This window comes from Hypanus sabinus (assembly GCF_030144855.1).
Source record: "Hypanus sabinus isolate sHypSab1 chromosome 31 unlocalized genomic scaffold, sHypSab1.hap1 SUPER_31_unloc_4, whole genome shotgun sequence".
Classification (NCBI taxonomy): Eukaryota; Metazoa; Chordata; class Chondrichthyes; order Myliobatiformes; family Dasyatidae; genus Hypanus; species Hypanus sabinus.
Window position 1 is genome coordinate 20001 of NW_026778956.1, and position 22542 is coordinate 42542.

Sequence of the window (22542 nt, forward strand, 5' to 3'; positions counted from 1 at the left end):
ACAGACACACACACACACACACACAGACACACACAGACACACACACACACACACACACACACACACACACGCTCACACACACACAGACACACACAGAGTGACACAGAGACGTACAGACACTGACACACACACACACACACACACAAACGCCCACAGGAAGACACACACACTCAGACAGATATGCACACAAACACAACCACTCAGTCTTACACACAAGTGCACACGTAGACACATAGAAATACAGACACTTCCACACAGACTGACACACACACAGTAACAAGAGAGATACACACAGATGCTCACACAGGCCCACAATACACACACACACACACACACCCCCAGATACACAGACACAAACATACACAGACCCACAGACAGAAGAATACACACATACAACTACATGCACAAACATAGAAACACTTACAGAAAACCATATATAGACACACAGAGACACAAACATACACAGACACAAAATTGAATTGAATTGACTTCATTTCTTACAGCCTTCATATACATGAAGAGTAAAAATCTTTACATTACTTCTCTGTCTAGATGTGCAATGTATAGTAATTTATAATAAATATTATGTACAACAGGACAGTCAATATAACACAGAAATACAGTTGTGTCCGTGTGAGTTAATCAGTCTGATGGCCTGGTGGAAGAAGCTGTCCCGGAGCCTAGTGGTCCTGGCTTTCATGCTGCGGTACCGATTCCCGGATGGTAGCAGCTGGAACAGTTTGTGGTTGGGGTGACTCGGGTCCCCAATGATCCCTCAGGCCCTTTTTACACACCTGTCTGTGTAAATGTCCTGAATGGTTCACATCTACAGATGGGCTGGGCTGTCCGCACCACTCTCTGCAGAGTCCTGTGATTGAGGGAGGTACAGTTCCCATACCAGGCAGTGATGCAGCCAGTCAGGATGCTCTCAATTGTGCCCCTGTAGAAAGTTCTTGGGATTTGGGGGCCCATACAAATCTTCCTCAACCGTCTGTGTGCCATTTTCACCACACAGCCAGTGTGTACAGACCACGAGATCCTCGGTGATGTTTATGCTGAGGAACTCAAAGCTGTTCACCCTCTCAACCCCAGATCCATTGATGTCAATAGGGGTTAGCCCATCTCCATTCCACAACCAGCTCCTTTGTTTTTGCGACATTGAGGAAGAGGTTGTTTCAGGGTGATGACTTCTTCCCTGCAGGCCGCCTCGTTATTATTTGAGATGAAGCCAATCAGTGTAGTGTTGTCAGCAAATTTAATTATCAGATTGGAGCTGTGGGTGGCGACACAGTCATGGGTATACAGAGAGTAAAGGAGGGGGCTCTGAGGGGCATCTGTGTTGAGTGTCAGAGGGTTGGAGGTGAGGGAGCCCACTCTGACCACCTGCCGGTGATCTGACAGGAAGTCCAGGATCCAGCTGCACAAGGCAGGGTGAAGGCCGAGGTCTCTGAGCTTCTTGTCGAGCCTGGAGGGAATCATGGTGTTGAATGCTGAACTGTAGTCCAAGAACAGCATTCTCACGTAAGCTTCCCTCTTCCCCAGATGTGTAAGGACGGTGTGAAGAGCTGTGGCTATTGAGTCATCGGTTGATCGGTTGTGTTGGTCAGCGAATTGTAGGGGGTCCTGTGTGGGTGGTAGAAAGCTGCAGATGTACTAGACCAGCCTCTCAAAGCATTTGCTTATTATTGAGGTGAGTGTGACAGGACGCCAGTCGTTCAGACATGTTGCCTTGGTCTTTTTAGGTTCAGGGACAATGTTTTGAAGCAGGAGGGCACTCCGCATCACAAGAGGGAGAGATTAAACATACCTGTAAAGAAATCTGTCAGTTGTGCCGCGCACATCCTGAGTATCCACGCTGGGAGGCCGTCCGGTCCCGCGGCCTCATGACTCGCCGCTCGTCGGAAACATCTGCGTACTTCGGCCTCAGAGATGACCAAGGTGCAGGTCACGTCGGTGGCTCTCCTCGGGAGTCAGTGTTGGCGACATCAAACCCAGCGTAAAAACAGATTTAGCTCATCTGGGACGGAGGCAGTGATGTTAGAAACTCCACTGCGTTTAGCTTTGAAGTCTGAGACAGTGTGCAGACCTAGACATAAGCTGTGTGCGCTGTTGGTGGAAAGTTGTGGTTTTGATCTTGCCCCTTTGTTGTCATTTTGCTGCCTTGATGACCTTGCGCAAATCGTAGCTGCGTTTCCCGAGTTCCCGCTGGTTACCAGCAATGTCTGCTCTGTCTCACACGGGTAGTGCTGTACGCACGGAGCTGTTGATCCAGGTTCGGGTAGACCCTGACCGACATCCTCGATGCTCTTCCAGATGAAGCCTTGTGACCCTTCCGTGAACTCGGAGACATCCTCATCGCGGAAAACAACCTAGTTGACGTTATCAAAGCAGTCCTGTAGCATGGAGGCTGAACGGTTGGGTCAGCAGTGGACGGTTTTCACAACGGCCACCCCTTGTTTCAGCTCTGCCTGGACCCTGGCAGCAGAAAGATGTGACCACTTTCCCCACGGTGGGCGGAGGAGAGCTTTGTAAGCGTTGCGGAAGGGAGACACAAACTCAGAACACGTACCTGGGACTCACAAAGACACAAACACACACAGATGCACAGGCATAAACCAGACAAACACACATACTCACCCAGACCGACAAATACAGACATATACAGTCATACATACAGACACACACACACACAGTCATACATACAGACACAAACACACTCACACACAGACACAGATACACACACTCCCAAAGACACAGACACAAACACACACAGATTGCTAAAACACACACACAATCACGCACAGACCCAAAGACATAAACACACAGACACAAAAATACAAGGACTACATCAGCAGCCTGCTGCCACCCACACTGGACCCCCTACAATTCGCTGACCAACACAACCGATCAACCGATGACTCAATAGCCACAGCTCTTCACACCGTCCTTACACATCTGGGGAAGAGGGAAGCTGACGTGAGAATGCTGTTCTTGGACTACAGTTCAGCATTCAACACCATGATTCCCTCCAGGCTCGACAAGAAGCTCAGAGACCTCGGCCTTCACCCTGCCTTGTGCAGCTGGATCCTGGACTTCCTGTCAGATCACCGGCAGGTGGTCAGAGTGGGCTCCCTCACCTCCAACCCTCTGACACTCAACACAGATGCCCCTCAGAGCCCCCTCCTTTACTCTCTGTATACCCATGACTGTGTCGCCACCCACAGCTCCAATCTGATAATTAAATTTGCTGACAACACTACACTGATTGGCTTCATCTCAAATAATAACGAGACGGCCTACAGGGAAGAAGTCATCACCCTGACACAGTGGTGTCAAGAAAACAACCTCTCCCTCAAGTTGCAAAATCAAAGGAGCTGGTTGTGGATTACAGGAGGAATGGAGACAGGCTCACCCCTACTGACATGAATGGATCTGGGGTTGAGAGGGTGAACAGCTTCAAGTTCCTCAGCGTACACATCACGGAGGACCTCACGTGGTCTGTACACACTCACGTGTGGTGAAAAATGCACAACAGCGCCTCTTTCACCTCAGATGGTTGAGGAAGTTTAGTATGGGCCTCCCAAATTCTATAAACCTTCTACAGGGGCACAATTGAGAGCATCCTGACTGGCTGCATCACTGCCTGGTATGGGAACTGTACTTCCCTCAATCGCAGGACTCTGCAGAGAGTGGTACGGCCAGCCCAGCACATCTGCAGATGTGAACTTCCCCTATTCAGGACATTTACACAGACAGGTGTGTAAAAAGGGCCTGAGGGATCATTGGGGACCCGAGTTACCCCAACCACAAACTGCAGCATAAGAGCCAGGACCAATAGGCTCCAGGCACACAGACGCAAAAATACACACACACACACACTCTAACACACACAAACAGACAGTCACACATACACACACAAAGTTAATCATTCACACACAGATGCATACATACAGACACAAACACACACACTCACAAACAGGCACAGAAAGACACAGACACACAGTTACTCATACAAAGACACTCAGAGACAGACAGACACACACACACACACACACACAAAACACTCACACAGAAAAAACACTCACTGAAACATAGACAGACAGACACACACACGCAGACTCAAAAATACAGACACACTCACAGGTTCACACACAGACACAGACATGCACACATGCAGTCAGACACACATGGACAAAGCCAGACACAGACACAAAAAGACAGACCCGGACAAACACACACACAAAAACACTCACCCACACACACAGACACGTGCATACACACAAAGTCACTCACTGACACACAGACACACACACGCACAAAGACAAACACATAAATACAAAGTCACTCACGTACATTTCCACACAGGCCCAAACACACACACACAATCGAAGAAGTTGGGTCATGGGCAGAGTTTGATCAGAAAGAGGACCTTGGGCCCATCCATTTGATGCTGAACTGTTATTCTGCCAACCTTCACTGGGTCATATCCTCCACACCCCCGCCCACCCCCATCTACCTGCCTACCCAACCTTCTGGCAACTGTTGCAACTGAACTGCCATCGCTGGCAGGAGACAGTGCTGGATCTGAAGCCACAATCTCCAGGTCCCCGACGGGCCCTTCAAGTCACAGAATACTCCCGCTGACGTTGGACAGTCTGGGCTCCTGTGAGCAGCAGCGAAGGAGGCCGCAGAGTTTTGGACACATGCTAAACACCAGCCTGTTCTCCGTGCGTGAGTGGGTGCCTGATGGACTGTTTGCTGGAGGGGTGGGGGGGGAGTCACCTGCCTACCTGCAGCGAGCGGGTTTGTAAATTTGGCAGGAGCAAAGGATGTTGGGAATGGAGAGGGGGGAGGCCGCGGGAGGGGTGTGGGTCGGGTGGCAAAGCAGCGCTATGGGTAGAAGGGTGGTGGGGGTGCAGACACACCCATCTTTGAGACTCCAGGCAAAGTCATTTGACTCCAAACAATTGGTTTATTGATCATTACAGAATCTCTCTGGTGCTTCCCGCTCCCTCCCCCTCCCTTCCCCCTTTTCCCGACCATGATTCCCCCTCTCCCTGCCCCCTTCCCACTCCCAGTCCACAATAGAGACCCATACCAGAATCTGGTTTATCATCACTCACACATCATAAAATTCGTTCTTTTTTAAGTGGCAGCAGTACAGTGTAATACTTAAAATTACTCAAGTTCTCTGCATAAGGCTTGGGCATCCCAGCCATCACCCTGCCTTAAATGTATCCAGTGATGACGTCCACAGCTGCCTGCGGCAATGAATCCCAGATTCAACACTCTACGGCTAAAGAAATTCCTCTTCATTGCCATTCTATCGTGAGGCTGTGTCCTCTGGTCTTATACCATCAGAAACATCCTCTCCACATCCACTCTATCTGTGCCCTCTGGTCCTAGACTCCCCCAACTATAGGAAACATCCTCTCCACATCCACTCTATCTGTGCCCTCTGGTCCTAGACTCCCCCACTACAGGAAACATCCTCTCCACATCCACTCTATCTGTGTCCTCTGGTCCCAGACTCCCCCACTACAGGAAACATCCTCTCCACATCCACTCTATCTGTGTCCTCTGGTCCTAGACTCCGCCACTATAGGAAACATCCACTCCACATCCACTCTATCTGTGCCCTCTGGTCCCAGACTCCCCCACTACAGGAAACATCCTCTCCACATCCACTCTATCTGTGTCCTCTGGTCCTAGACTCCGCCACTATAGGAAACATCCACTCCACATCCACTCTATCTGTGCCCTCTGGTCCTAGACTCCCCCAACTATAGGAAACATCCTCTCCGCATCCACTCTATCTGTGCTCTCTCGTCCTAGACTCCCCCACTATAGGAAACATCCTCTCCACACCCACTCTATCGAGACCCTTCAGCAATCAATATGTTTCAATGACTTTCCCCCCACCCCTCATTCTTCTGAATTCCATGAATACAGACCCTGAGGCATCAAACGCTCTTCATATGACAAGGCATTCGATTCTGGAATCGTTTCCGTGAACCTCCTTTGAATCCTCTCCAATGTCAGCACATCCGTTCGAAGATAAGGGGCCCAAAACTGCTCACAATACTCCAAGTGAGGTCTCACCACTGCTTTATAAAGCCTCAATATTATATCCTTGCTTTTGTATTCTGGTCCCCTTGAAATGAATGCTGACATCGCCCTTGCTTCCTCACCACAGACTCAACCTGCAAGTTAACCTTCAGGGAATCCTGCACGAAGACTCCCAAATCCTTTTCACCTCAGAGTTTTGAATTATTTTAAAATGATTTAGTGATACTTTGTAGAAATTGCCCTTTGGGCCCAGCGAGGCAGACTGCCCAGCAGCTTACTGATTTCACACCTAGCCTAATCACAGGGCGACTTGCAGTGACCAGTTACTCTCCCGACTGTTCTGTGTGTGGAAACCCGCGCGGTCACGGGATGGGCTGTACAGACCCGTGTAATGAAGACAGCGGATTGAACGGCAAACTCCAACACCCCAGGTGCAAAAGCATCGCGCTAACCGCCACGAGGCTGGTAAAAGCATGACTGAGGAATCAGACCTGTGGAGGGGGGAAAGTTACCTGGGGAAGAGAGAAGGGGTGAGAGTCCCAGAGGTGAGGGAAGAGAGAAGCTGCAGGTTCCTCATAGGTGGAGTGGGGGAGGAAGAATGATAGGCTCATCATCCACAGGGGAGACACACGGTTCATACCCTGAGTGAGAAGAATTACAGGTTCATGCCCTGTAGAGAGGGTTAACGTTCAGCGTTCACGGTCCTGGGGTTAGAGGTCAGGGTTCATGGACCAGGTTAGGAGTTTCAAGGTCATGTTAGGAACAAGAGTTCAGGGTCCATTGCCCAGCATAGGGGTTAGAGGAACACGCACAAAATGATGGAGTACCCCTTTCCATAGATGCTGCCAGGCCTGCTGAGTTCCTCCAGCATTTTGTGTGTGTTGCTTGGATTTCCAGCATCTGCAGATTTTCGTTTGTGGTAGGGGTTAGAGGTCAAGGTTGACAGTGCAGAGTAGGGGTTAGGTCAGAGAGCAGGGGCCAGGGCTCATGCCTCACAGTAGGGGTCAGAAAGCCGGGTAATAGGTTAGAGGTTAGGGTTCATGGTCCAAGATAGCGAGTAGAGCTCAGGGTTCAAAGCCCAGGGTAGGGGTCAGAAAGCAGGTCAGGGTACGTGGTTCAGGGTAGGAGTTAGATTTCAAAGTTCATGGTCCAAAGTAGGGGTCAGAGGTCAGGGTAGGAACTCGAGGTCATGATTCACGGTCCAGGGTAAGGTTTAGAGCTCAAGGTTCATAGCCCATGGTGGGTGAACTGCTCCTCAGTTATGATGAGCGAACGCCGGAGACGCGAAGACAGGAAGATCAAATTTATTTTCATCCAGCCATACGCATGTATACCACCAAATGAGACAACCTTCCTCCGGACCAAGGAGCACAGCACAGTACAAATGACTCACACAAATAACACAAAGCAATACAACCACTAACAGGTTAATAAATAATAACGTACATTTATTCCAGCCTTTACACCTACCCCGCCACTCTTGCTCCTCCTGGGGGCCCGGCGACGCGTCGGACTCGGCGAGGACGGACCGGAAGTGGCGGAGGTTCGGCGGGGACGGACCGGAAGTGTCGACCTCCCGCGGCCGATGGTTTTGAACTCGCCATGGGGGTGAGTGAGTGAGTGAGGGGAGGGGGAAAGGAGGGAGGGTTACGGATACGGGTAGATGAGCGGTGAGGGAAGGCAGAGTTGCAGGACGAGGGGAAAAAAGGGGTTTGGGTGGGCGGCGAGGGACGGGAAGAGGGGGGGCGGGACTGGACGGGAGTAGTTGTGAGGGAAAGGGTTGGAGGGGAGGAGGAGTTGAGGGAAGAAGGAGGGAAGGGGTAGGTGTGAGAGAAAGGGTTGGAGGGGCAAAAGGGGTAGGTGTGAGAGAAAGGGTTGGAGGGGCAAAAGGAGGGAAGAGGTAGGAAGTGTGAGGAAAAGTGTTGGAGGGGAGGAGTTGAGGGAAGGGGTAGGCGGTGTGACGGAAATGGTGGGAGGCAAGGAGGAGTGAGGGGAGGGTTTGGAGTGGAGGAAGAGTGAAGATGGGGTGGGGGTGAGGGGATGGGGAGAGGAGAGTGAGGGCAGAGGGATGGGAAAGGGGTAGGTGAAGGGGAGGGATAGATCGGAGTATGAGGGATAAGGGTCGGGGCGGAGGGATATGAAAAGAGGGTGGGTGTAGGGGCCAGGGTGCAAGGTGAGAGATGGGGTGGGGGGAGTCTGGATGACGGACAACCCACCCACCTTTGCGTTGGCTCTCCAGAGAAAGTCGTCCAGAGCAAAAGAGAAAAAGCAGAAGAGGTTGGAGGAGAGGGCGGCCATGGACGCCATCTGTGCCAAAGTGGAGTCGGCAAACAAGGTGGGACCTGGGTGGGGAAAGGAGAGGGCAGATGCAGGAGGGAGAGAGAATACACCCCCACCCTTTCTCGCTGGAATCCGGCACCCCTCCAAGTTTTGCCCACTCAACTGGCGGGAGCCTTTACCCCCTGCTCTTCTTTGCAACCCACGGCACCCCAGGGTGAGATGTAGCGACCCAGCCAGAGAGGGAGCAATTGACCTCGGCTCTCTGTGCCTTAGTACGCCTGCAGTGGGGAATGGTTGGTGGGGTTATCCATGAGAACATGCCATCCAGGACAGACTGCTGGCTTTCTCTAGTTCGGCTGCCCCAGCTCAGTGGGTTTTGAGAGTTCAGGGCAGGTCATGCCTCGGGGGGGGGGGGGGTGGGGGGGTGGTGGGAGGGAAGGGTGGGGCATCACAGGAGAAATTTAACTCCTCCTCCTGTTTCCCCCCTAAAGCTTGAAGATCCCTTGGCGCCTTTCCCTGCCTTCAGGAAATACGACAGGAACGGGTAAGGTTGGGGCGTTCGTGCTGCATGTTCCCAGTGCTGATCAACCCCCCCCCCCCCACCTTCCCTGCAGCCCTAAAACCCACCCCCACTGTCACCTGCCAGGCTCTCATTTCTTTCAAGGGATCCCATTTGAGTTGCACAAAGCAACGGGGTATTTCGTACACTCAACGGTGTCTCACAATCCCTCTGTCTGGAGGAGATCTGTACAGTGACCGGTGTCCCTTAGTCTTTCTCGGGAGATCTGTACACTGGCCAGCATCTCACATTCCCTCTCTCTCAGGTCATCTGTACACAGATCAGTGTCTCAGTCCGTCTCTCTCAGGGGAGATCTGTACACTGACTGGTGTCTCTCAGTCCCTGTTTATCAGAAGATACCTGTATACTGATATTTTTTTCCCTCTAAACAAAAGCTGCACTGAAGGAAGTTGCTTCTCCCAGTATTCCCTGCCTCGTCAATCCTGCAGTCCTTGCCACTCTGCACGTTTCAATCCACTGAGGACCAGACCAGGATCGGGAGCAGATACTGTAACTAACCGAACGAGGAGTGTCTCGGACTGTAACCTCAGGGGTTAACTGTTTCTGCACCCGGTCATCCGCTAGTAGGTGATGAATGCTGCCTCAGTAACTGATCTCAGCAGGGATGGAGTGGAAATGACTGCCTGTCCGAGGGGGAAGGGGGGAAATCTGCGCACTATGACCTCCACACCACCCCCTCAACCCCCATCCCCCTCTGTTCTTGCCACCTTCGCTTTCTTCAGCCCTCACTTCTCTCACTGTCCTCTCTCGTCCAGAGTGAACGTACTGATCGAGTGCAAGCGCGCGTCAGAGCTGGACAGCAGCACCGTGGAGTGGGCCGTGGACCTGACCAGGACCAATATGCAGGCCATGTGAGTGAGAGCCCGGACGTTGCATGCCGCTGACGCTCGGTCAGGCGATAGACAGAGATGTCAGTAGGTAATTCAGCCAACCGTCGCTCAGTGGTGCGGTCCGTAGAGGGTGCGTCTCAGATTAACGGGGGGGGGGGGGGGGGGCTCCCTTTAGGACAGATGTGAGGAGGAATTTCGTCAACCGGAGGCTGGTGAATCTGTGCAATTCATTACTACAGACGGCTGTGGAGGCCAAATCGTTGGGGATATTTAAAGCCGAGGTTGATATGGTCTTGGTTGGTATGCCAGTACTGATTTGTCAAATTGTCCGATCACACACTCCCGGGGTCAGACACAGAGTGAATCTCCCTCCACACCGTCCCATCACACACTCCCAGGGTCAGACATGGAGTGAATCTCCCTCCACACCGTCCCATCACACACTCCCAGGGTCAGACATGGAGTGAATCTCCCTCCACACCGTCCCATCACACACTCCCAGGGTCAGACACAGAGTGAATCTCCCTCCACACCGTCCCATCGCACACTCCCGGGGTCAGACACAGAGTGAAGCTCCCTCTACACCGTCCCATCACACACTCCCGGGGTCAGACACGGAGTGAATCTCCCTCCACACCGTCCCATCACACACTCCCAGGGTCAGACACGGAGTGAATCTCCCTCCACACCGTCCCATCACACACTCCCGGGGTCAGACACGGAGTGAATCTCCCTCCACACCGTCCCATCACACACTCCCAGGGTCAGACACGGAGTGAATCTCCCTCCACACCGTCCCATCACACACTCCCGGGTTCAGACACAGAGTGAATCTCCCTGCACGCCGTCCCATCACACACTCCCGGGGTCAGACAGAGAGTGAAGCTCCCTTCACACACTCCCGGTGTCAGACACAGAGTGAATCTCCCTCCACACGGTCCCATCACACACTCCCGGGGTCAGACATAGAGTGAAGCTCCCTCTACACCGTCCCATCACACACTCCCGGGTTCAGACACAGAGTGAATCTCCCTCCATAGCGTCCCATTGCACACTCCAGATAGCGTGGAACTGCTTTGTTGTGCTGGACAAAATGAGGAAAACTGCTGTAGAGAGATTGTCAGATACATTGGAGGAGGTGCGGAGGGTGTCCCGAATGTCTGAGTGAGTGGCTGATTCAGTGTGGGGGCTTCTCCTGGAGTTTTTACACGGGTCTGACTGCATTTTTGCGTGGCTTCTTGCTGTGGGAGCTGCCAACCCCAAAAGAAGGGAGAGAATTACCGTTGTTCTCTGGCTAACGTCTGGACAACTCCCCTTCCTCCTGCCTCGTCCTGTCTCTGGGCCAGTGCAGAAGCATTTTGGGCATCTCAACCTGGGAATTCTTCAAGATCGACGGAGCTTTTCCCAGCGTTGGAATGCCGAAGGGGACTGTGGACTGTTGACTGGATCCCTTGTGCAGCGTGCTGTTTACAGGCTGGCCCAGACCGTCCGCGATGTGACCCAGCTCCAGTCGGAATCCCGGAACCTCAGGGCGGCTGGACCAACGGCATCTGCTGACGCCGCAGGAGCTGACAAACTGCCGGAGGTTCCCAGCTCTTCCATCCCGGAACAACACTCGCTCCAGGACTTAATCAGCATACGCTGCTGCCTCGATTTCTCGCTTCGGGCTGTCGCGTCGCCAAACTGCGCCGGTCCGTGACGGCGGCCCGTTTCGGTGGCTGGACGATGAACAGGGGTGCGAAGCTTCCTTGCGCCCTGGAACGGTGCTCGGAGGACACGGGTGGGGTAGGCAGCATTCTGGCCTTGGGAGCGAGACGTGCAAAGACGTGACGTTAGCCGAGACCCCTCGACTGACTGCCCGGTGCAGCAACCCGTCAGCACCTTCCCTCCACTTCCTAGCCCTTGTCCACCGTCCCGACACGCCATGGTAGTCTGTGTCTCCACCTGTGGCTGAGAGAGGTCCCCAGTGGAAGTCCCTTTACGAGGGAGTTCTTCCCATGCACCTGGGGGTGGAGACTGCTCCCTGTAACAAGTTCCTTGGTTTGTACATGGTTCTGCCAGCCACATGTCGCTTCTGCAGGCTGGAGGAGACCGTGTACCACATGTACCTGGAGTGTACGAGGCTGCAGCCCCTTTCTGCATGTCTGTGAGGGCTGCTCCTTCTGGTTACACTTCAGCGATCGTCCTGTGAGGAGGGGAGCAAGGAGGGATGAGGGTGCCTTTGTCAAGTTGCTCCCGGGGCTGGCGATAACAGCTATCTGGAAGTGGGTGGCTGTGGGATCTGCCCAGGCAGACTGCCTGGCAATTTTTAGGGGGTGTGTCCGTGCTCGGGTAACCATTGAGAGGGGCTGGCACTGTCCACAGCAACCATAGTGGCGTTCCGGGACCATTGGGTTCCGCAGGGAATCGGTGCCATCATCAATAGAACAGTACAGTAATTGTGTTGGTCACAGTTGTCTGTATATCTTTGTAGGTACTGCATTTGTAATAAAAGATATCTTGTTTGAAAAATAAAGCCAGTTCTCATCCCATCACACGCTCCCGGGCATCTGGCACGGGGACAGCCGGCTGCGTTCCCACTGCCTGACGTGTTTGCTTTGTGCTGTAGACGGTTTAGGAGGAGGGGTGGTGGTGTGGGGGGAGGTGGGGTGCGGGGAGGGGGGGGCGTGTCCCAAGGCCGGCCAGCTCGCTGCCACTCCGCTCTCCCTCCAGGTACGAGCAGAGCGAGTGGGGTTGGAAGGATCGCGAGAAGCGGGAAGAAATGACGGACGAGCGCGCCTGGTACCTGGTGGCCCGCGACGGAGGGGGCAAGCAGCCGGCCGCCTTCTCCCACTTCCGCTTCGACGTGGATTGTGGGGAGGAGGTTCTGTACTGGTATGGTAACCGCAGGAAACCTCCCCTCTCCCCCCACCCCCCACCCCACCCCCGGGAGGTAAAGACTGGCTTTATTTACATCGAGGCACCCGCAGAGAGCTTGCCCCCCTTTTGGTATCACTCCCATCCCAGCTACTCTGCATTGGCTTCCTGTGACTTTCAGAGTTGATTTTAAAGTTCTTTTACTTGTTTTAAAGATCTGAATGACCTGGGACTGAAGTACATCACAGAAATCGTTTTCGTTTCATAGTCCTGCTCGAGCTATCAGGTCTTCTTCTGCCGGTCTCTTTAACTTTAAACAATCTCCCTCAAAAGACACTTGGCAGGTCAGCTTTTTTTGAACTACGCTCCTGAACTGTGGCATTCAATACCTAAAACTATCAGGAACATGGACTCAGCTGACACTTTTAAACACCAGCTCAACACCTATTCATTTTTTTTGTTTTGTCTTTGATTTTCGTGTTCGTAACCCATCCCATTGTAAAACACTTGGAACTGCATCGTCTGTACGGTGTCATATAGAGACATACAGCGCAGAAGCAGGCCTTTCGGCCCATCTAGTCTCTGCTGAACCATTTAAACTAACTTCCCATCGATATGCACCGGGACCACCCCTGCATACCACCCCCCCCCCTTCCATGTGCCTATTCAAACTTCTCTTAACTGTGAAATCTAGTTCGCCTGCACCACTTGCGCTGGCAGCTTGTTCCACACTCTCACCAAAGAAGCTCCCCCTCATCTTCCTCTGAAATTTCTCACCTTTCACCCATAACCTCTAGTTGCAGTCCCACCCAACTCCAATGGAAAAAGCCCGCTTGGATTTACCCTATCTATACCCCGCAGAATTTTGTGTCCCTCTATAAATCTCTTCTCAACCTTCTGCATTTCAAGGAATAAAGTCCTCACTGATTCCATCTTTCCTTGTAACTCGGGTCCTCAAGACCCAGCAACGTCCTTGTAAATTTTCTCTGTACTCTTTCAAACTTGTTTACATCATTCCTGTAGGTCAGTGACCAAAGCTGCACACAATACTCCAAAGTAGGCCACACAGCATCTTATACAACTCCAACATGATATCCCATTTCCTGTACCCGCTACTCTGATTTGAGAAGGCCAATGAGCCAAAAGGGCCAACAACCCTGACTGATCAAAAAAATAGGAAACAGCCGTGAAGAATCGGAGTGTGACGGTATCCCTGAGTCTCCACCCGGGACTTGCCTGACTGACAGGAATGAAAACCGAGAGGAAGCTACTGACACGATGGAGGAAGCCCTGAACACCGACGGGGATGGAGGATCTTCACCGGTGCCCCGAACGCCAGAGGCGTAAGGAGCAGTGACTAACTCCCCAAGGAGCAAGGCTGACCAACACTCCAGCCACTAACCCATGATGGATTCTGGTGTTTAAATCCAAGGTTCTTCCTGGAGGCAAGAGACACGAAACCTGTTGCTTCCGAATCATTTGTTGAGTTGATCGAAGCCGAAGTGGGCAGGGAAACACCTTCCCACAATCTCCCCTCGTCCCCCACCCTCTCTCCACACCTCCTTCCCACTATCTCCCCTTGTCCCCCACCCTCTCTCCACACCTCCTTCCCACTATCTCCCCTTGTCCCCCACCCTCTCTACACACCACCTTCCCACAATCTCCCCTGTCCCCTCCACACACCTCCTTCCCACAATCTCCCCTTGTCCCCCACCCTCTCTCCACACCTCCTTCCCACAATCTCCCTCTCCTCCACACATCACCTTCCCACATCTCCCCTCTCCCCCACCCTCTCTCCACACCTCCTTCCCACAATCTCCCCTCTCTCCTCCACACATCACCTTCCCACATCTCCCCTCTCCCCCACCCTCTCTCCACACCTCCTTCCCACAATCTCCCCTTGTCCCCCACCCTCTCTCCACACCTCCTTCCCACAATCTCCCCTTGTCCCCCACCCTCTCTCCACACCTCCTTCCCACAATCTCCCCTGTCCCCTCCACACACCTCCTTCCCACAATCTCCCCTCGTCCGCCACCCTCTCTCCACACCTCCTTCCCACAATCTCCCCTTGTCCCCAACTTCCTTCCCACATCTCCCCTCTCCCCTCCACACACCACCTTCCCACAATCTCCCCTCGTCCGCCACCCTCTCTCCACACCTCCTTCCCACACTCCCCTTGTCCCCAACTTCCTTCCCACATCTCCCCTCTCCCCTCCACACACCACCTTCCCACAATCTCCCCTCGTCCGCCACTCTCTCTCCACACCTCCTTCCCACAGTCTCCCCTGTCCCCTCCACACACCACCTTCCCACAATCTCCCCTTGTCCCCCATCCTCTCTCCACACTTCCTTCCCACAATCTCCCCTCATCCCCCACCCTCTCTCCACACCTCCTTCCCACAATCTCCCCTCGTCCACCACCCTCTCTCCACACCTCCTTCCCACAATCTCCCCTTGTCCCCCACCCTCTCTCCACACCTCCTTCCCACAATCTCCCCTTGTCCCCCACCCTCTCTCCACACCTCCTTCCCACAATCTCCCCTCGTCCACCACCCTCTCTCCACACCTCCTTCCCACAATCTCCCCTCGTCCGTCGCCCTCTCTCCACTCCTCCTTCCCACAATCTCCCCTTGTCCCCCACCCTCTCTCCACACTTCCTTCCCACATCTCCGCTCTCCCCTCCACACATCACCTTCCCACAATCTCCCCTCGTCCGCCACCCTCTCTCCACACCTCCTTCCTACAATCTCCCCTCGTCCGCCACCCTCTCTCCACACCTCCTTCCCACAATCTCCCCTCGTCCGCCACCTTCTCTCCACACTTCCTTCCCACATCTCCCCTCCACACACCTCCTTCCCACAATCTCCCCTTGTCCCCCACCCTCTCTCCACACTTCCTTCCCACAATCTCCCCTCTCCCCTCCACCTTCCCACATCTCCCCTCTCCCCTCCTCACACCTCCTTCCCACAATCTCCCCTTGTCCCCCACCCTCTCTCCACACTTCCTTCCCACAATCTCCCCTCTGCCCTCCACACATCACCTTCCCACATCTCCCCTCTCCCCTCCACACCACCTTCCCACAATCTCCCCTTGTCCCCCACCCTCTCTCCACACCTCCTTCCCACCATTGCCCCTCTCCCCTCCCTCTGTCCACACACCTCCTTCCCACCATCTCCCCCTCTTACCCCATCTCTCCCCACAGCTCATTCCCACCATCCCCCCTTCCCCTCCCTTCCACACCTTCCCATCATCTCCCTTCTTCCCCCATCTCTCCCCACAGCTCATTCCCACCAACTCCCCCTCCCCGCCTTGCCCCCTCCGCCCCTTGCCCCTCCCCAACCTCTCGGAATGAGAGCCTATTGGTTCCCGAGTCTAGGGGCTTGGAGAAGCAACATGGAAGGTTGTAACATCGGAACAGCAAGTTGCTGGTCTCTGTTGCAGGAGTGGCCTCTGTCTCTGTCTCTGTCTCCCTCACTGGGGGTAGGGGAAAAGTCTGGAGTGCTGGGTATTGGGGTGGGGGAAGGGAGAGAGAGCCTGTTACAGAAACCAAGTTGCTGGTCTATGGACTATAGTTTTTGATGGGTTCTAGATCAGTGATTCTGTGGGGGACTTCTTCTGTTGCTTGCCTGTTTGGGCATGGGGGGGTGGTGCACACGTGTGGGGAAGGGGAGGGTTCTGATGTTTCATTCTGTGGGGTTTCACGGTTCATGGGCGTCTGTGAAGAGTAAGAATTTCAGGTTGTATACGATATACCAACATTAAGTTGAACCATTCCACGTGTGTACGTAAAGGCAACTTAAACACAAGCAGATAACTGACTTACTCTGAAAAGAAAATGACATTTAAACCATCTAATGCAAGAATTAAGCTGTCGGATCCAACACCCACAGTCCCCCAACCACCACTATTTATTATCTCCTGTTGGAGTCACGTTTTTGTGCTGCGTAGGACCCAGAGAGTCACAATTGTGTTCTCCTTTTACTCTTGTGTACTGGGAACTGCATTAAACAATCTTGAATCTTTGCAGTTACGAAGTCCAGCTGGAGGCGCGGGTGAGGAGGAAAGGGCTGGGGAAGTTCTTGATGCAGATACTCCAGCTGCTAGCGAACAGGTAATGGCCGCGCGGACGAGCCGGGGAACACGCGCCGCCCTCCATCCATTTCCCCGCAGAGACCGGGCGCTCCCCCCCCCACCCCCGTGACCCTGCTGTGTGACCGCCGGTCCAAGGTGCTTTGGCGCTGACTGCTGCCCTCTGCTCTCTCCCCAGCACGCAGATGAAGAAGGTAATGCTGACGGTATTTAAACACAACAGCGGCGCGTATCAGTTCTTCCGAGAGGCGTTGCAGTAAGTCAGATGTCGGGATCGAGTCGCTTCAAAGTTCTCAGACCTATGCCGGCTCTTAGCTCAAGCCCATGTTTCCCTGTAAGCTCTCGGCTTCTCTGTTAAAGATCCCTTCACCAGCTCAATTTCCCAGGCACCCGCCACTCAAAAACAAATGTCCTGCACATAAAGTCATAGGAAAAACAGGCCCTTTGGCCCATCTTGTCCATGCTGAACCATTTACACTGCTCACTCCCATCAACCTACACCGGGACCGTAGCCCTCCATACCCCTCCCATCCATGTACTTACCCAAACTTCTCTTAAAATGGACAAGGGAGAGCCAGTGGATGTAGTGTACCTGGACTTCCAGAAAGCTTTTGATAAAGTCCCACGTAGGAGATTAGTGGGCAAAAGTAGGGCACATGGTATTGGGGGCAGAGTACTGACATGGATTGAAAATTGGCTGGCTGACAGGAAACAAAGAGTAGTGATTAACGGGTCCCTTTCGGAATGGCAGGCTGTGACTAGTGGGGTACCGCAAGGTTTGGTGCTGGGACCGCAGCTGTTTACAATATACATTAATGATTTAGATGAAGGGATTAAAAGTAACATTAGCAAATTTGCTGATGACACAAAGCTGGGTGGCAGTGTGAAATGTCAGGAGGATGTTATGAGAATGCAGGGTGACTTGGACAGGTTGGGTGAGTGGGCAAATGTATGGCAGATGCAGTTTAATGTGGATAAATGTGAGGTTATCCACTTTGGTGGCAAGTACAGGAAGGCAGATTACTATCTAAATGGAGTCAAGTTAGGAAAAGGGGAAGTACAACGAGATCTAGGCGTTCTTGTACATCAGTCACTGAAAGCTAGCATGCAGGTACAGCAGGCAGTGAAGAAAGCTAATGGCATGCTGGCCTTTATAACAAGAGGAATTGAGTATAGGTCCTTCTGCAGCTGTACAGGGCCCTGGTGAGACCCCACCTGGAGTATTGTGTGCAGTTTTGGTCTCCAAATTTGAGGAAGGACATTCTTGCTATTGAGGGAGTGCAGCGTAGGTTCACAAGGTTAATTCCCGGAATGGCGGGACTGTCATATGTTGAAAGATTGGAGCGACTGGGCTTGTATACACTGGAATTTAGAAGGATGAGAGGGGATCTGATTGAAACATATAAGATTATTAAGGGATGGGACACACTGGAGGCAGGAAGCATGTTCCTGCTGATGGGTGAGTCCAGAACCAGAGGCCACAGTTTAAGAACAAGGGGTAGGCCATTTAGAACAGAGATGCGTAAAAACTTTTTCACCCAGAAAGTGGTGGATCTGTGGAATGCTCTGCCCCAGAAGGCAGTGGAGGCCAAGTCTCTGGATGCATTCAAGAGAGAGTTAGATAGAGCTCTTATAGATAACGGGGTCAAGGGATATGGGGAGAGGGCAGGAACGGGGTACTGATTGTGTATGATCAGCCATGATCACAGTGAATGGTGGTGCTGGCTAGAAGGGCTGAATGGCCTACTCCTGCACCTATTGTCTATTAAACGTTGGAATCGAGCTCGCTTCCACCACTTGGGCTGTCAGCTTGTTCCACACTCTCACCCCCCTCCGGAGAAGTTTGCCTTCATGTTTCCCTTAAATATTTTGCCTTTCACCCTTAACCCATGACCTCTGGTTGTCATCCAACCCAACCCCAGTGGAAAAGCCTGCTTGCTTTTAACCTGTCTATACCCCTCATAATTTTGCATACCCCCATCAAATCTCCCCTCAATCTTTTACGTCTGAAAGAATAGAGCCCTGACCTATTCAGTCTCACCTTCTAACTCGGGTCCTCCAGACCCGGCAACATCCTTGTCAATTCTCTCTGCGCCCTTTCAACCTTATTTGCATCTTTCCTGTGGGTCGGTGACCAAAACTGCACTCAATACTCCAAACCAGGCCTCAACAACTTCAACATCCCATCTCCTGTGCTCAGTACTTTGATTTATGAAGGCCAATGTGCAAAAAGCTCCCTTTACGACCCCATCTACCAGTGCCTATAAAAAGTATTCACTCCCCTTGGAAGTTTTCACGTTTTATTGTTTTACAACATTGAAACACAGTGGATTTAATCTTGTCTTTTTTGACAATGATCAACAGAAAAGGGCTCTTCTGCATCCACACGAATCCATTCTCTGCACATTCTGTGTCTCTCTAACAGCCTCTTTAACAACCACTGTCTTATCTGCCTCCACCATCATCCTTGCCAGCCTGTCCCAGACACCCACCACCCTCCGTGTTTTTTAAAAAAAACTTCCATCACGAATCACCTTCAAACTTTTAACTTCTTACCTTGAAGCTAAATCCTCTACTGTTTGACACTTTTGAGGCCCTCTGTCGGTTAGGGTCACCCATGGGTGTTCCATCTTAACTGTCCAAGTGATACACAAGCCGGGGCAGAACGATGAGGAGAGCGAGGGGTTCCCCCCTCCACCCTCCTGATGAACCCAAGGGAACGGCAGAGACCGACACAGTTTGCCACCAGCAGCGTCGCACGAGTTGCCAGTCAGCATTGAACTCAACTTAGGTTTGCCTCAGGGACTCCAGCTCCGGATTTTTCCCTCGGGGTTCACTCCCGAAGCTTGTCCTTGTAGCTCCTACTTTAATCCTGGTGAGCATCTGCTCCCTCTCCAAAGGCGCCATGTTCAGAACTGCACACATGAACCTAACGTGACATCCTGGCTCTTGTATTCGGGAGCTGTGAGGTAACGTTGCAGCTCTGCGAAACTGGCGAGACCACATTTGACTATTGTGTTCAGTTCTGGTCACCTCATTGTAGGAAGGATGTGGAGGCTTTAGAGAGGGTGCAGAGGAGACTCACCAGGGTGCTGCCTGGATTAGAGAGGGTGCAGAGGAGATTCACCAGGGTGCTGCCTGGATTAGAGAGGGTGCAGAGGAGATTCACCAGGATGCTGCCTGGATTAGAGAGCATGTTTTATGAGGCGAGGCTGAGCGAACTGGGACTTTTCTCTTTAGAGTGAGGGAGGGTGATTTGACAGTGGTGTACATGTCAATAATGGGCACAGGTCGAGTGGACGGCCAGAGGCTTTTCCCCAGGGTGGAAATGGCTGATACGAGGGGACATAATTTTAAGGTGATTGGAGGAATCTGTAGGGGGATGTCGGGAGTAGCTTTTGTTCAGTGCAGAGTGGTGGGTGGTGATACGTCAGAGCCAGGCACGTGGATGATAGAAGCGAGGGAGGGAAGGGTTACACTGATCTTGAAGTGGGTTAAAAGGTTGGGGGCCGAAGGGCCTGTACTGTTCTATCTCTCTTTGTCGTGTGCTGTTCTCCATACTCAATGCCCCGACCGATGAAAGCCGGTGTGTCTCTCCCACCATCCACTTGTGCAGAGAGCTATGGATCCCTCTGTACATAAAGCGGGGGCTCCCTGCACCGAAGGCAGCCCGCCCTGCCAGGCCACGTGCTCACCCTGCCGCTCTCTCTCCCTCCTCCCCAGGTTCGACATCGACGAGTCCTCGCCCAGCCTCTCTGGCTGCTGCACGGACGACTGCTCCTACGAGATCCTGAGCCGGAGGACCAAGTTCGGAGAGCACCCCCACCGGCACGGCAGCCCGCACTGTGGGGGCTGCTGCCACTGAGGGGGGGCCCCCCTTCTGCCCTCCCACCCCCGGTGGGGTGGGGAGGGCGGAGAAAAGGCCACTGAGTCACCCCATGGGAACGTGGATGGTCCGAGAGTGCATGGGAATACCTGACAACCTTTTTTTATAAATGTTTTGTTCTTTTACCGCACATCCATCTATATATATTATATATACTGTGAAAGTGACCTAGCCTCTCACTGCCGGAGCCGTTCGAGTCTACCCCTGGTTGGGCAAGCTGAATCTCGCTTCAGATCTGGGTAATGTGTGGCATAGTCCCTCTGGAATACATTTTAATTTCCAGACGAAAAGGCCTCACTTTTTTTTACAAGTAAAGAAGAAATCGAATTAACGAGAGACCAGCAAATTACATTCACGACAAACTTGAACTGTTCCTAGCATTCAGTTTTTAAATAAATTGCATTTCTCCTAGTTTGTCCAGTCAGTGGTCATTTTACTAGGTACACCTGCTTGTCGGTGCAAGTATCCAATCAACCAATCGTGTGGCAGCAGCTCGATGCATTAAAGCATGCTGGCACGGTCAAGAGGTTCAGACCAAATGTCAGAATGGGGAAGAAATGGGATCTGAGTGACTTTGATTGTTGGTGCCAGATGGGGTGGTTTGAGTATCTCAGAAACTGCTGAGCTGGGATTTTCGTGCACAACCGTCTCTAGAATTTACAGAGAATGGTGTGGAAAAACACCAAAAAAATTCAGTGAGCATCAGTTCTGTGGGCAGAATGGCCTTGTTAGTGAGAGAGGTCAGAGAAGAATGGCCAGACTGGTTCGAGCTGACAGGAAGGTGACAGTAACTCAATGTTACAACAGTGGTGTGCAGAAGAGCATCTCTGAACACACAACACGCCGAACCTTGGATTGGACAGGCTACAGCAGCAGAAGATCATGAACATATACTCCGTGGCCGCTTTATTAGGTACAGGAGGTACAAGTTACAATAAAAGTGGCTACTAGGTGTAGGTTGAAACGTGTGTGTCTCCATTCTGACGTTCTGCACATGGAACGACCGACTCTGTGTAAACCTGCCAGGTCTGTCGTGAAAGGAGGAAGGGAGTTATTGGCCCTCTTGTCCCTGCCCATTGCTAATCTTGTGCCTCAAATCATTGCCCTCCAGTTAATGTCCTTCCTCCAGGGTGCTGCCCCTCCCCTAGCAAGTTTGCTCCTCCCTCCAGGTGACGAGTTTGCCCTCACTCTGCCCCTCTCCCAGCGAGAGTTCCCTTGTTCTGCTGCCCTCCCCCCCCCCCCCAGTGAGTTTGCACCCGGTCTGTCCTTCCCCTGGCAAGTTTGCCCCCTCTCTGGGTGAGTCTGTCCTCAGCACCCCCTCCCCTGGTGAGTTTGTCCTCAGGCTTTTCCTTTGGGATACAGATTTATTTATGGTGTGCATTGAACCATACCTGAATCGTGTCATTTGCGTTAACAACCCAGGGCACACTGAGGGTAGCCCACGAGAGTGGCCAAACGTTCCGGTGGCGACGTGTCCTGTCCGGAAGGTCCAGTGGAACCACACCGAAACAGACTGAGCAGCAAAATAATGTTGAAGCAAGCCTCTTTCCTCCGTCACAACACACACACAGACGCGGTCCTCCGACCCCGGGACAGGCCGCGTTCTCTGGGGGATTTGCAGATATCGGGCCTTCAACTTTCCCGGTGGACTCTCAGACCTGGGCAACTACCTCCGGACTCCAGTGGCCCTTCGGGCTTCGCGTTTTCAGTAACGACCTCCCTTCCTCTTCCCCGACAAGCCTGCACTCAGCTACGCCCCTTGGGCTGAGTTTTCGAGGAGGGACGGCGGGGCAGAAAGCCGTTGGAAATCAAAAGGAAAACTGCAGGCGCTGGAAACCTGAAAAGAAGATGTTCTGTGGGATGCTGGAAATCAATCCAGAGCAACGCGCACAGGAAATGCTGGAGGAGCTCAGCAGGTCAGGCCGTGGTGAGGAAGAAACAGTTGACATCTT

The 22542-nt window shown here is 52.7% G+C and overlaps 1 protein-coding gene across 1 annotated transcript; it reads left to right on the forward strand.

The window, feature by feature from the left end:
* The first annotated feature begins 7526 nt into the window (after positions 1–7526).
* Positions 7527–21001, forward strand: LOC132385566 (N-alpha-acetyltransferase 40-like). Its single transcript, XM_059957732.1, has 8 exons — positions 7527–7677; positions 8309–8404; positions 8841–8893; positions 9685–9780; positions 12472–12633; positions 16643–16726; positions 16883–16960; positions 20428–21001. Exons 1-8 carry the CDS (start codon positions 7672–7674, stop codon positions 20567–20569), a joined length of 717 nt encoding a protein of 238 aa, XP_059813715.1. The 5' UTR covers positions 7527–7671; the 3' UTR covers positions 20570–21001.
* The last annotated feature ends 1541 nt before the right edge of the window (positions 21002–22542 follow it).

What these genes read in the sequence shown, in the direction of transcription:
- LOC132385566 (XM_059957732.1), top strand. An exon ending in AGGAAATACGACAGGAACGG is followed by an intron (nt 8,894 to 9,684) that starts GTAAGGTTGGGG and finishes TCTCTCGTCCAG; the next exon opens with AGTGAACGTACTGATCGAGT. An exon ending in GGGGAGGAGGTTCTGTACTG is followed by an intron (nt 12,634 to 16,642) that starts GTATGGTAACCG and finishes GAATCTTTGCAG; the next exon opens with TTACGAAGTCCAGCTGGAGG.